We start from the raw sequence: 14,234 nt of genomic DNA on the forward strand, positions 1-14,234 counted from the left end.
GGGCTACTACAGGATAACATTAAGCAGCAGCCAGAAAAGGAGGGAGGGAAAGAATAATAATAATTTCCTTTATACCTTTCAGAGAGGTAATGAAAACCCCATATTTTCCAATTTTTTAAATTTTATTCTCTACCACTCATGATGAATGCCAGAACTATAAATGGTCTCAGCTCAGTTAATGCTGTTGGAAACTAACAGTGATTAACAAAATCTGTCCCAGATTCAAACTGTGCTGCTGTTTGTGAGCTCTCATTCCTACTCCAGTGCAGCCCCCAGCTGCAGCTGGATAGGGTTAGCTGTTCAGGAGGTCCTTGTCACATATGATTAGAGCATAGTTGGGCATCTATGAAGTTCACCACACCAGAGGTGTGTGTGTGTGTGTGTGTGTGTGTGTGAACTGCAGACTTCCTAAATTGGTTCCTTCAACCTGGTTACTACCTGATCATCTGTTCTCCTAGCATGTGTGCGGCAATTAGAGGAGATAGGGCAGCATTGTCCTGTCACCTAGCTCTCTGCTTCTGGGTGGCAATGTGGTTTGGGCCCAGAGACAGAATGCAAGCAAACTGATGTAGTGAGGTGCCTACAGCCCTGTTCAGGGACCTCCCCCACCCCACCCCCAGAAGGCATATGGCCAAGATGGCCCCATATCTTAGAGCTAGCACTGATAAATGGTATCTTGAAACTGTCTTGGTCTCTGTAAACTTATACGTTATGAACTTTGAACACATTTGTATCATCGTCTGTTATGTCATATTCCAGATAAAAGAAACTATGAACGTTAGTTATATGTTTTGAACACCATCATAGAAACACCAAAAAACAATGAAAATGTATAAAGAGTAACTTATGAATGAACAGTTAAGACTACATAATGAACATGTGTATATGTAAACATGAATGATAGTCACTGTTGTGACAATTGCAACAGTTTCTCCAAACATCTCAACTGTTAAATAAGATCTAGATTGCATATCATTTCATACTTCATCACTGAAAGAATTATCTGCTATCACTTTCCCACAACGGTTTCCTTCTTGTGTAGGAACAGACCTGCAAAGATTTACTCCCAAAGTTCAAACCTATAAGCATATGTTAAGAATATGGGAATGATCCACTCCCACTGTGAGCACAGCTTCCACATAGGCATGGGCATAGTCAGGATTTATTGGGGGATGGGCAGACATTATGCAGTGTAATTGGTCAGTTAGTTAAGTATTTTTATTTACTTGATTGGGGGGGGCAACTGCACCCCCTGGTTACACTTATGCACATAGGAGCCCTGTTTTCTTCCTTGGCAATGTATAAGACCATTCTGTGGAAAGGGAGGTCTTTGTGCATCTCCAGTATCTCTCCTTCTCACCTAGATACAAGTTACTTGTGCTCAAAGTATGACACAGGGATCTGGAGTGGTGGTAAGAAATGAGGAAGAAATTGAAGTTATAACTAAAGTCTTCCAGAAAAGAAGGGTCACCCAACAGAATGAGACGTCTCTTTGGAGAATATGTCCTGAGGAATAACAGTATGAGAATTTCTAAGCATCTTCTATAGATGCAATTGCCCTTCTCACAACAATGCAAATAATACAGTTGGATATATCAAAGTGAATAAAATCTACTAATGTCACGAGGGAAGTTAAAGATAGAATATAACATCCATTGGGAGATCTAATATTAAGTAGAAAGGTCTTTAGAGAAGTCACGTTCAGAGAAAATTGCAAGAGATTTTTAATTTTTAATTAAACCTGTGTGCAGTAGTGTCAGGTGTAGCAGTGGATGGGGGATGCTGCTGCTCTCCTGACTTCCAAACACAGCATGTTGCTGGTGCTTACTAGAAGGGGAGTGCAAGGTGCGGGAAGCTCTGCGTAGTCTGGGTGCATAATGGCAAAAGCAGCAGATTGGCTCCACCATGCTGCGCTGTACTGAGTTCCCCAGGCCTTGCCACTCCAGTAAGCACCAGCAGCACACTGTGCTAGGAAGCTGGGAGAGCAGTGGTGCTCTGCCTCCGCTGCCCGATTGGCCACTACTAGCATGACTGAATCGGTAACTTCAGGTACACTGAGTTTAGTTTAGAAAATGTAATGAAATACGTCATTCTTGTATCATACAAAAAATAAACATGCATATCACTACGGAAAGCTCAACGAGAACTCCCTGTTTATATGTAAAGTAGCAAGCCACACTTCATTGGAACAGGCAGGATTTGTCTTAAGAGAAGGCCAATACACAGAAGGACCATGGGGAAGAAATCTGTATGTTCTGTACCTAGAGATGTATTTTTCTCCCACCCAAAGCGTCCCTGCTGGGTCATCACTGTATCAGTGATGGTGGACAAGCTGTGTTCTCACTGCAAAGTTGTCACACATTGCAGTGATTTAGTTTTCCCCACTGGAATGAATGGCAGCCATGGATGAAAGAAAAACAGTATATGCAGGGATATCAGTGACTTGGGGACTAAACCTGCACGTTGACACCCACAACCCCAGGGGCAGATTCCTTCCTCTTTAGCTCTCTCCCAAATTACTGACCATTTTCTTGTCCAAATAACTCAGTGAGAACCATGATGAATTACATGACCCTACACCCTTATCTATATAGGCTCAATTCTAAGTTTCCTTACTTGGTCATAATGGTGTGTGCTGGAACACAGGAACCAGGCACCTAGCTGTAAGGGAGTATGTGGGAAGCTGACCTCACTAGGGAAATTCCAGACCCCTTTACATATATATTCAAGGTTGTGGGTTTTTTGTTTTTAGTCTAGCCCCTTTACTTGCAGAGATATAAGGAAAAGCATGCAGGAACTATTCTAGCTGCTCCTACCTTCCAGAGTTCTGGCCAATGAGTTCAAAGGTACTGAAAAGCACAAGGTATATTTTTAAACTTTGAAAGATTTGAAACTGTTTTTTTTAAATATTTAATACAATTAGATACTTGTAAACATATATGGCAACGTGTACCTAGGTTCTGGCTGTTCTGCATCAATTCTCTTGCTGTATCCTTAGCTCCCCTTGCCACAAAGTTTCTGACTACATACCTGCTAGTAACTGGTTTATAGAGAGTCAAAATAATTGGAAGCACCTCAAAATCTACACATTGCTAACTGGTGAAAACCTTTTGTAAAGAATAATGATCTGATAAAAAATATGCTGTCATATGTGAAGAAACAAAGTTAATTTAAAAAAAAGGATTTGATGCTTATATTCTAACCCACTTAATATAGGGTTCAGATAATCTTTGTGAGAGTTAATTTCTAATATGTACTTTTCTACTCTTTCCCAAATATTCTGGCAATTTCACGTTAAAATGTATATGCCACATGTGTCTATATAATATATTTTACACCAAATGCTAATGCAACTTTTGGTAGTCTTTGGTTTATAATACAGCTAATACAAAGCAAACAACAGTTATGTTTTACTCACATTAGCAGACAGGACAAATTAGCAAGCTCATATGCACCCAGCAGGTATTAATTTTGTCTCTTGCTTCATCTGTCATACCACAACCAAAAAGCTGGATTTGGATTGATGGAAAATGGACAAGAGCATCTGATAAGTCAGCATAGCATTTGCAATTGCCATGCTATGATCAGGATATACCTGTCTCACATGACTGTAAAAACAAACAAGACAGGAATGCAGTGCACGCCTTTAAAGAATTTTATAAATTTTAATCTGACTGTGCTTATCAGGCTTGTTGTAAAAAAGATGGTTACAGACCAGAACACAACACAGCATAGCCAACTGCAGATTTAAGGTTTTAAACTTTGCTCCAATGTAATGTATTTTCCCAATGAGTTTTTAGTCTATGGTGCCTCATCCGTGATTTTCTGTCCTTCATGAAGTTCTTGCTAGAAAACACACTCTTTCACACAGCTTAGTAAAAGCTCCCACTAACTTTCCTTTTGCACTGTCACTGCCAATATGGAATGCTAAGAATTGCGAGTCATCTCATATGCCACACCTCTATATTGGGAACACCAACAGGAACATGGATAAATAACAAGATAGGTGTACGTATTGTATCAATAGGTAAACAAAATATTCCTGTGGATCGTTATACTTATTCATAATCTTTATAATCAATCTTTCCATTAAAAATCCCAAAGAGAGCTAATTGTAAAATCCATAATTAAAACCTCCCACACTAATCCACAAACGAGTAAACAAAATGACAATGAAGTTAGATAACAGCAACTAGTTAAAAACAGGGATGCATCCAATTAAGTTTTATGCAAAGTAAAATTAATGAAATTAATGGGCCTAAGTTAGTCCTGTCCATTCATTTCAACACTTCACTCGGAGTATGACTAATGTTGGATACCAACCATAATTAAATTAGAAATACAAATGAAAAGACAACAACTTAAGCCTAACAGGCTTAATCTCTTTAAATTAAAAGGTTTTTGCCTGCCAGTAGAGTGAAAACTACTACAAACATCCAAGGAAAATCCAGGGTAATCAAACATATCACTGAAATTTTCCTCAGTGCAATTAATGGTGCTTTTAAGATTGCAACCCTCAATTTAAGCTTTATCTCCCTCCCTCATGGGCAAGGGTTGCTCATGCCTTCCACATTGGGAGATAAGACAACTGTTACTCTGGAGAAATTCCCTTGAAAATACAACATGTGAAGAAATCTTGTACAGTATCACACATTTTATTACCTGCTAACTTGAGGAAGATGTTTTTCGGATTGTCTTTAAAAAGTTCCCATAAAGGACTTGACAGATGATTCCTGCCAGTGCAGTTCATAAAAGAACATATCTATGCTCAAATATTTCCTATCTGAAGAACTTAAGAGATATTCACACATTACTTCCTTTATAAGGAAACATGTACCCCACTTTGCCTTCTCCAGAAGGAAAATTAGCCAGGCCAGGCCAGGGGCTGGCTGAAGCAGTTTTCTAGACTGAAACCTCTTTGTGTTTCCCTGACCTCCTGGAGAAATGGAGGAGCTGCCACATACTGACCCTTTGTTGTCCTTGGTGGCACTAGCAGTACCTCACTCTGGAAACAGCATTTGCCAAAGATCGAAGAGCAGTTGCTGCCAGGTGAGGCACAGCTGCTTTCTGAGAGTACAGAAAAAAACAAGGGGGTGAGCTACAGTGTGGCGTAGTGGTTAAGAGCTATGGACTCGTAATCTGGTGAACCGGGTTCGCGTCTCCGCTCCTCCACATGCGGCTGCTGGGTGACCTTGGGCTAGTCACACTTCTGTGAAGTCTCTCAGCCCCACTCACCTCACAGAGTGTTTGTTGTGGGGGAGGAAGGGAAAGGAGATTGTTACCCGCTTTGCGACTCCTTAGGGTAGTGATAAAGTGAGATATCAAATCCAAACTCTTCTTCTTCTACAGTACTTGTGGAAGCCTTCTAACTAGTTCTGTCTTCCTCTGTTAGCTAACAGTAGAAGGGTAGAAGCTCTCTTCTTCTAAATTCCAAAACAGGTGGAAGGGAAGGCAAAAACAGGTGCCTCTTTGACTCAACCCTATGTCTAGGATCATTTTGTATTATCCACATGCAGCTATCTTGAGAAGAAAGTGCTATGATGACTATCCTGGAATCAAATAATTCGGTACAGATAAACCTTCTACACGTTTGTTGTCATTCTACAGAATGTTAACTCTCCCCTACGCCATCTTAAACTGTCAATTTCCACAGAGAAACATCAGTGATTATTCAACAGAATACAATTCTTGCGATAGATAATAAGAGCAGAATGATAATGATTTACACATCAGGCTCTGTATCTTTTTATTTAAGATACTGTTGACAATAATATATGCTCTATAAGGAATATGTGTGTTTTATGGAACTATGCATGTTGCCAGTTAAGCACAGAATCAAGCTTTCTCTGGATAATTAGAAATCATTGCTTTCATCATATTGATATAAGGAAGCAAAGTACAGCGGACGCTCGGGTTACGAACGTGATCCGTGCGGGAGGCACGTTTGCAACCTGCATCGTTCGCAACCTGCAGCGCTGCGTCTGTGCACGCGTGGGTTGCGATTTGGCGCTTTTGTGCATGCGCAAAGCGCAATTTAGTGCTTCTGCGCATGTGCGAGTGCCAAAACCCGGAAGTAACCTGTTCCGGTACTTCCGGGTTTGGCACGGTGCGCAACCCGAAAACGCACAACCTGAAGTGTCTGTAACCCGAGGTATGACTGTACTGAGCTCACTGTGCTATGCCTGTGCCTAAAATGCTTCTGAATCTGTTATGATCTCTGTTACCTTTGCCAATCCAAGAAGCATCGCAAACATCTAATTGCTCCATTGTTCTACCCTTAATCTGTAGACAAAATTACTATGCAGCAGATGGCAGATCAATTTTGTAACTAATTTGCAGCATAACAAAGCCAGCAGTATATATATATATATTTAAAACAAACTGATACAATGACATAATCACAGAAATATTAGATTATTTCAGATTGGAAAAGTCTTACGAGTCCTTCTGGAAGTGACACTCTTGTTTTTCACCACTTTAAAACTAACGGGATGGAAATCACTTAATGAACAGATTGATTACTAACTGATTATATAAGTGATATTAAAATAATCCAAAAATTAATGCTCAATACTTGGTAGAATCTGCTTGGAAAACTTCATCAGCAGTACAGAACATCTTGATTGCATACATTATTTTATTAGGGCCAATTGCATTTAAAATGGTAAAATCTGTTTCTGGACTGGATAACTTTTGACTATAGGTGGGGGCTCACATGATTGCCTGCTCCTCTATAACAAATTACTTCCGTTCTGTAGAAAATTAAATATGAGGCAAAAAGGTTTTCACCTAGCTTTCTCCATGACATACTATTTTTCTGTGTGGAGCAAATCCATAGGTAGGAAAGGAGTGCTACTTTCAGAAAGGTTCACAAGGTTCTTTCAGTCTGAAAGAATCTAGTACGGCTTTCTTTGGAAAGGTATAGTGTGGCTATAGTTATCCATACTCTAGTAACCTCTAGGATGGATTACTGCAGTGCACTTTATGTAGGATTGCCCTTGAAGACAATCTGGAAGTTGCAACTACAGTAGCTAGGGTGCTGCTGGAAGCAGTGAACCATTAGCATATAGCTTCTGTCCTCAAACATCTACAGTACATTGGTTGTCAATATCCAGTATCCAGTATCCGTATCCAATACAATACAAGTTGACATTTAAAGCTGTGAATGGCCTGTGACCCAAATATCTGAGTGAATGCCTTCTCCCATAGCAATCTGCCTGCACGTTAAGATCAGTAGGAGGGGGTCTCCTGGTGATCCCAGCATTAAATGAGACATATAGTGGAGGGGGCATGGGAATACCTTTTTAGGGGTGGCTCCATGTCTCTGAAACAATCTCTCTATGGAAGTGAGTCTTGCCCCGGGCAGGAACTTAAAACTGAAGCAGCTTCTGGGAATACCACCTATGAAGGTTCTGGTGAGGCAACTGCCTTGAGCTAATCCCACCTGAGTCCAGTATGCCAGCATGGGAGATAGTCAACATTTTTTGTCAGACTATTAGAGACATGGGCTAAGTCATTTTTATGCTGTTGCTAAATATGTTATTTATATAATTTAGGATAATGACTTTAATGTTTTGTTCATTATGTATTTTGCTTTTTTTTTTTTGCAAACTGCCCTGTGATCATTTTTTGAAGGGTGATATAGAAATCTCTCTCTCTCTCTCTCTCTCTCCCTCTCTCTCTCTCTCCATATATAGTGATGTCATTTCAATCCTGACTCTCTACCAGCAGTCAGGTAGCCCAGGCACAAGTTTACAATCTTAAAGGTACTAATTAAAATGAAACACCTCAAAAGTCCTCATCCAATAAGCCAATGAGCATTTAAGGAGACTGTTTTAACTGAATTTCCAGTAGAGTTTTACTCGACCTTCAATTTAATACCTCTCTTTGCTAGACTATGCTTTATTGATCCCTTATGAATTTTTTTCTGTCACTTGTTCATTAAAACTGGCAACCATCTCTGTTAGCCTTCTCATTATATCATCACTCTGAAATATACAGTTAATATGAAGTCAAAATTAAGCAATATGGCATGACAGGATTTAGCACTGGGGACTGAATTATCACAGTCCTGTTCCAACTCGATTCTCTATAGATCATAATGTACTCCATGGATCACTCGTACAGTGTTCTCTTCTCCACTAATCTTTTTACCCAGCTGAATCTCTCAATTACTGCAAGTCACTTTTCCCATATTTATTATATTAATATTTGAAAATGCAATGATTCTTACAATTTAATTCATCAACCAATTTCACTTTGAAGATTTTACCTCAAACCTGGAGCTAGAGATCCCCTTAATTAGCCATTTTACACTATGGTAATAGTGCACATGAGGCCTACAGAGAACATGTTAGGAGTCTACAATACCAAACCAAGGTCAGTGTCTAAATCTAGAAAAATTAACTTACTTATCAGAACTCAGTTGCTACTATCAGTTTAGTCTAAGATGAAGGAACGGAAACAAAGACTCCAAGCAATTCTACAGAAGGAGAAAAATTCAGAGCAAATGGGGCAGATGTTCAAATATCACCTCTCCCACATTTCTATCTTCATCCTTTTCTTCAAGTCTTTCGGAGACGTAATGAATATTAAGCATTATTTTACTGTATTTTTGGTTTTTATGGAAGCCGCCCAGAGTGGCTGGGGAGGCCCAGCCAGATGGGCGGGGTATAAATAATAAATAATAAATTATTATTATTATTATTATTATTATTATTATTATTATTATTAGCATTTCACTGTCAGAGCTGGAGTTACTGTTAGACACACCAAGGCGATTGCATCAGGTGTCATGATCCTGAGATGGCGTACCCCACTGCTGTGCCTACTGGTTGCCACTGCCACTGGAGAAGCAGTGAGCTCTCGCTGCTGCAACTGCCTTTCTTCACCTCTCTGGCAATGGGGGGGGGGCAGGAGGCATCATGGGTAGTGCTGGAGCTCCCACCCTCACCCCCAGCACCAGAAAAATGAGGAGAAGTGGTGGTAGCAGCAGAACTCCAGCTTCAGCACAGGAGTGGAGCCGGAGGCAGCAACCTCCTGTTTTCTTCAGGTGGCGAAATGGGATGGGTTGCCCATGCTCATCATTGTTTCATACTCACCAAAGGGCTAAAACAACTAACATTTCATTTGTGTGATCATTTACATAACTGTATCATCAAATGGCTTAATAAGAGGAAAAAGCTAACTGAAGTCCCATCCATTGGCAACATTTGACTCCTCAGCTCCCAACATTGTCTCCATCCACAGCCAATCTACCAGGCTGCATCAGAAGAGGCCATTCCTTGCCCACCCGGCCCCCAGTTTCGCAGGGAATAACTTTTAGAAAATACTTCCAATCATCTAAAAAAGGGAAGGGAACTTAAGAATTGGTGCCTACGTTTGTGTATTTGCCTATTCCTTTCCTTTTTCTTTTGTTATGTGTCTTACAGTGTAAGCTATTATTTTTAATGGCATACTACTTTGAGTGTTTTAGAATAAAGCCAATATATAAAGGTATTAAATAAACAGACTCTATATATCTATAGGCTATGTAGCAGTGGAATATTAAAGAAAATGATTTAATGAGTATTATGGGAGATGAAAGTTAGAATTCTACGCTCAGTATGGTGGGCAACCATTTTCCTTGGAGGGCTCAATTGCCTTAGGGGTAATCTGTTTGGGCTGTGTGCTAAAACACCCCCACCCTCTTACAAGGAATGGGAAGTGATGCTCTTATCACAAAAACATAGGAAGCTGCCTTATACTGAGTTATTTTTTATGCATAATTTTTTTTAATTAAAACTTTTTTGATACAACAAGTTAAATGGGGGGAAGAAAGAATGAAAGAAGAATAGAGAAAAGAGAAAAGAAAGGGAAAAGAAAAGGGCTTCTGATTTTCCTTCTGTCAGTTACATAAAAAGAATTATTCAAAACTTTCACTCCACAACAATATCTAACTATTCCATTTTCCATGATCTAGTATTTTTCCAATCTTCAAACCCAAATATTATGCGTTCATCTTCCTTTTCATGCAAAATGTCCAAAACTGGTTCCCAATTAATATTGATAAATGTCAGCAATAGTTTTTCTCTAATTAACAGTATCACCTTGGCCTTCAACAATTGCAGCAACCATGCCTCCATATTAAATAATGGTAACTCTTTCCCATTCTGAGGGCATAGGAGTCTCTCCACTGTGAACATACATTGATGCAGTATTCCATATCCATTGGTCCGGACTATGTTCTGTATCCAATTTCTACTTCCTGTCGTATTTACGTTTTTTTCAACCTTATCTTATCCATATAACTTCATTTTTGTTTTCCAAAATTTCAGCTTTATCATTTGGTTGCTTCATTTCTCCATACACTTGTATAGTAGGTTCTTCCATTTCATCAGATGTTCCTTCTACATTTGCCATAGCTTCATCTCTCAGCCCTACCATAGTTTCATTTTTCAGTCCTTTGTCATTTAGATCAGTGTTTTTCAACCACTGTTCTGCGGCACACTAGTGTGCCGCGAGATGTTGCCTGGTGTGCCGTGGGAAAAATCAAAAAATTCGAAAGATTTTTTTTTAAAAAAAGTCAAATTTTCGATTGGGGCACCGTCCCCGGAGGGAGGCGGGCGAGTCGGGCGGCGAGATGCGGAGCGGCGGCGGTGAGGAGAGGCCGCCCAGCGCGGGGCTCTCGCCGTCTGCCTGCCTGCCTGCCTGCGAGCTCGGCGGGCAGCGCCTCCGTCTGCAGCGCCCGCCTCGCGGCTCTCATTCCCTGCCCCTGCCAAAGCTCACCCAGCCAAGCCGCGCTCTCCTTCCTGCCTCGCTTTGCTGCCGCCTCCCCCCACCCACCCCCAAAGCTTGGAGGTTCCCCGGCGCCGGCCCGCAGGTTTGACCCCCTTCTCACACCTGTTCGCGCTCCTTGCACGGAAAGGGGCGGATGGGGAGGAACGGGGCTCGCCGCTGCCTCCGCTCGCCCTCCCCCCTCCTTTGTGCCTCCCTCCCGGCGTGACGCTGCGCGCTGACGTCACGGGGCTGTAACGTGGTGTGCCTCGAGATTTTTTTCATGAGACAAGTGTGCCTTTGCCCAAAAAAGGTTGGGAAACACTGATTTAGATCCACCATGTCATTTTTGATCCCGTTTCCCATTTCAACCATTGCTTGTTTAGTTTCATTCCTCATTTCATTTACTCCTTTTAATCTTGTCAATTTTTAATCTGTTTTTTCCTCTAAAACCTCTATTTTTCTGTTAATAAACTTTGTTAGCTCTGTCATCATCTGCTTAAGAATATCCACAGTAAGCAAGGACCCTGAAGTTCTCCTTCTTTATCCCACCTCTTCCCCTCCTTCTGCCTCTCTCTTTTCTCTTCTTGTAAGTGGCATTCTGAATGTTGAAGCTTTTCCTGCTTCACTTTTAAAAATTATTAGGAGTTCTGTCTCTAAACAGCTTCTGCCACTTCAGCAATTTCACAGCTTGCAAAAGCTTAACTTTGTCTACACTGAGTGACAGCAGCTCTCCAGTGTTTCAGACTGGGGGGGTCTCTCCCAGGCCTGCTTGGAGCTTCTGCGGATTAAACCTGAGATCTTCCGCATGTAAAGCAAACACTCTATCATTGAGCCACAGCACTGCTTTGAGTCATGGCTCTTCCCCTTAAAATAGACAGAGAAGCATTCAGGGCTGCTCCAGCTATTATAATTAATAATCAAAGTTTAATACTACATTTTCTCAGAGTTTCAATAAAAAGAAAATTCTAAATGTGACCTCCTTGCCTTCATTGCTTTATCTAGGGAAGGGTGGGGGAGGCATAGTAGACAACTGCAAACCAGAGTCCATGTGAGGAAACCTGAGAGCTTGTGGAGAGGAAATGTGCAAGCCCAAAGCTTTTTACCAACTTCCTTACTCCTTTCCCCTCTCAAGCTCCAAGATCCCTTGGATTCTTGATCCCTACAAGTCATTCCTCCACCCTCTCCAGCCAGTGTTCGTGGAACAGAAAGCAACTGGTGAGATTATGGTTCAGGAGAGGAGGTAATGTAGGAGAGTGAGAAAGCCTATCAGATGAGCCATGGGGTACACAGAGGTCTGGGAGATGCAAAACTGCACTGGGATTCCTTGTGGCAGTGAGGACATTAAAGCCTCTACTTCCTAGTGATCCCGATGCAGCCAAGAATGCTGCCCTTATACTGATATTAGGCCGTGATATTTTGCAGCAAGAGGTGAGGGGAAGGAAGCTTTTGCAGCCAAGGGTTCCATGGGGCCTGTGGTTGCATGCATATGGTGTTTGTAGTTAATAAGGAAAGAGATGTGTGTTTGTTGGGGGGAACAACTCTCAATCATATTTTAAGTGATTCAGTGAGCTTGAGAAAGGCATATACTAATGGAGAAAGCTAGGGTGGCATTTGACTGCCTGCTAGTTGAATCTCTAGCTTGTGGCTCTTGATGGAATTGTTTACTTTCAGTGGCACAGACGATTAACATGCCTGATATGTTCCTTAACAATACAGAAGTACTCTTATTGATAAAATCAAAATAAATAATAAAAGTTGAAATTATTTTCTGTTTTCACATTCTAAAATAAGCACTTTCAACTGTTTGCTTCAAGCACTTGTTTCAGATACAAATGAAGTGCTTCATGTTAACCATCCTCCAAAATAATTTAATGCTTTGAGTGTAATTACACTACACCATATAAAGAGGTCAAGTTAAGCAAAAAGACAAAATGAGTGTCCTGTGTACATTAGTCATGCTCTCAGAAGTCACTAAACAGCCGGAAACAGTGGCGGCTTGTATTTCATGCAGATAAGTTATTGAATATTGTATTTCGAATTTCCAAATGTCTAGAGACTGACATATATTCATGATTAAAAAGAATAGACTAAAGGAGAATACAAGACTTTTATGTATTTTACTGCTAAAACTATCCTTTTTTGATTTATAACCAGCACCTAACAGATTAGCTTAATGCAATAGCTGCTTGTCTCAATGTCAAAAGATTCCTTGCATGTGAGAATTTCAGGCTAGTGTGCAAACTGCACATTTCATAACAACTATTAAGCATGATAGACATGGAAACTGGGCCACCGTCTTAATACAGAGATTTATTTTTAATAGATTTTATTTTCAATAACAAAATATTCAAAATGGAGTTAATAATTTTAATGGTATAAATATACTAAGATGTGATTGATATGGGAGAATCTGATTTTGAAGATAAGGGATTCTACAATTGTGGACTCGTGGCCCAACCCAAATGATGCTTACTCAAGAAGTGTGCTTAAGATCACAGCCTTAGAAACAATTGCTGATCTTCTTTAAAAAAATAAGGGTGATTTATAAAGAATCTTGTCTATGATAAATGTATTCAACTATATGTGTGCCAACTTATTCACCAAACATATAAGAGAGATTTATAGTGATAGGCTGGGATAATAATAATAATAATAATAATAATAATAATAATAATAATAATAATGTTTTATTGGTTATAAACTGTTAGCATTCCAAGAGCTGCTTAAGGCCTGCCCCCCTAAGGAAGTTTCAAAAGATGTCACCATGTTCAATGCTATTTACTCCCAAGCCTTTTTTAGGATTGTAGCCTTATAGACTTAAGGCTTATGGGTATAATACTTAGCACTTATTCAGCATATCTAAAAATAAGAGATAATTTTGTAGTGCTTGCATTGGTGACACCTTTAGTTTGATACTAATTGTTTAAACTGTTTAATCTTGGGCAATGATAATCCTATTACAAATACAAATATAGATTTGTCAGAACATTCTGTTTATCTCACTGATGACAACGGTCATCATGTATCCAAGAGAGACACATGTTTAATTCCTATCTACCTTTCTGAAAGTCAGCCAATAAAGTGATTTAAAACCATATTATGAATAGTCCCAGGATGTCATTCCCCAAACCAGAAGTTTTCTTGAAACACTTGGAATATAACAAACAAACAAATAACAATAGTTTTCCCCAAAAAATATTTCCACAGTTGAAAGCTTAATGTCTAAGTGGGTCATTATGGAGACTGAATAATAAGTATAGTTAACTATCATGTGAAAAAATATCTGATGAGTCATCACCTGCCATAACTAATAGACAGGGTTTCTTTAAATTTCAGTATTAAGAAATACGTTGGAATGTCATATTTTATATTCAGTGACATGTCTAGACAGATTGTTCTTTCATTAGTCATTATTGACTGAAAGCAGACCAAATAATCAGGAAAAACTCAAGCTGTGGAAACTATTGCGTTTAAGA

The 14,234-nt window shown here is 39.9% G+C and overlaps 1 protein-coding gene across 21 annotated transcripts in view; it reads right to left on the bottom strand.

Moving 5' to 3' along the window:
* Window positions 1–14,234, bottom strand: part of GPHN (gephyrin) — a 241,340-nt gene that overhangs the window by 10,824 nt on the left and 216,282 nt on the right. For 10 of the 21 annotated variants that reach the window (XM_082224534.1, XM_082224553.1, XM_082224548.1 and 7 more), the window contains one exon: window positions 2,817–2,849. The exons of the other annotated variants lie outside the window; for them this stretch is intronic. In XM_082224534.1, coding sequence (XP_082080660.1) covers window positions 2,817–2,849 — 33 coding nt within the window. The remainder of the gene's footprint in view (window positions 1–2,816; window positions 2,850–14,234) is intronic. 21 annotated transcript variants of the gene reach the window in all.

This window comes from Podarcis vaucheri (assembly GCF_965113315.1).
Source record: "Podarcis vaucheri genome assembly, chromosome: 1".
NCBI lineage: Eukaryota > Metazoa > Chordata > Lepidosauria > Squamata > Lacertidae > Podarcis > Podarcis vaucheri.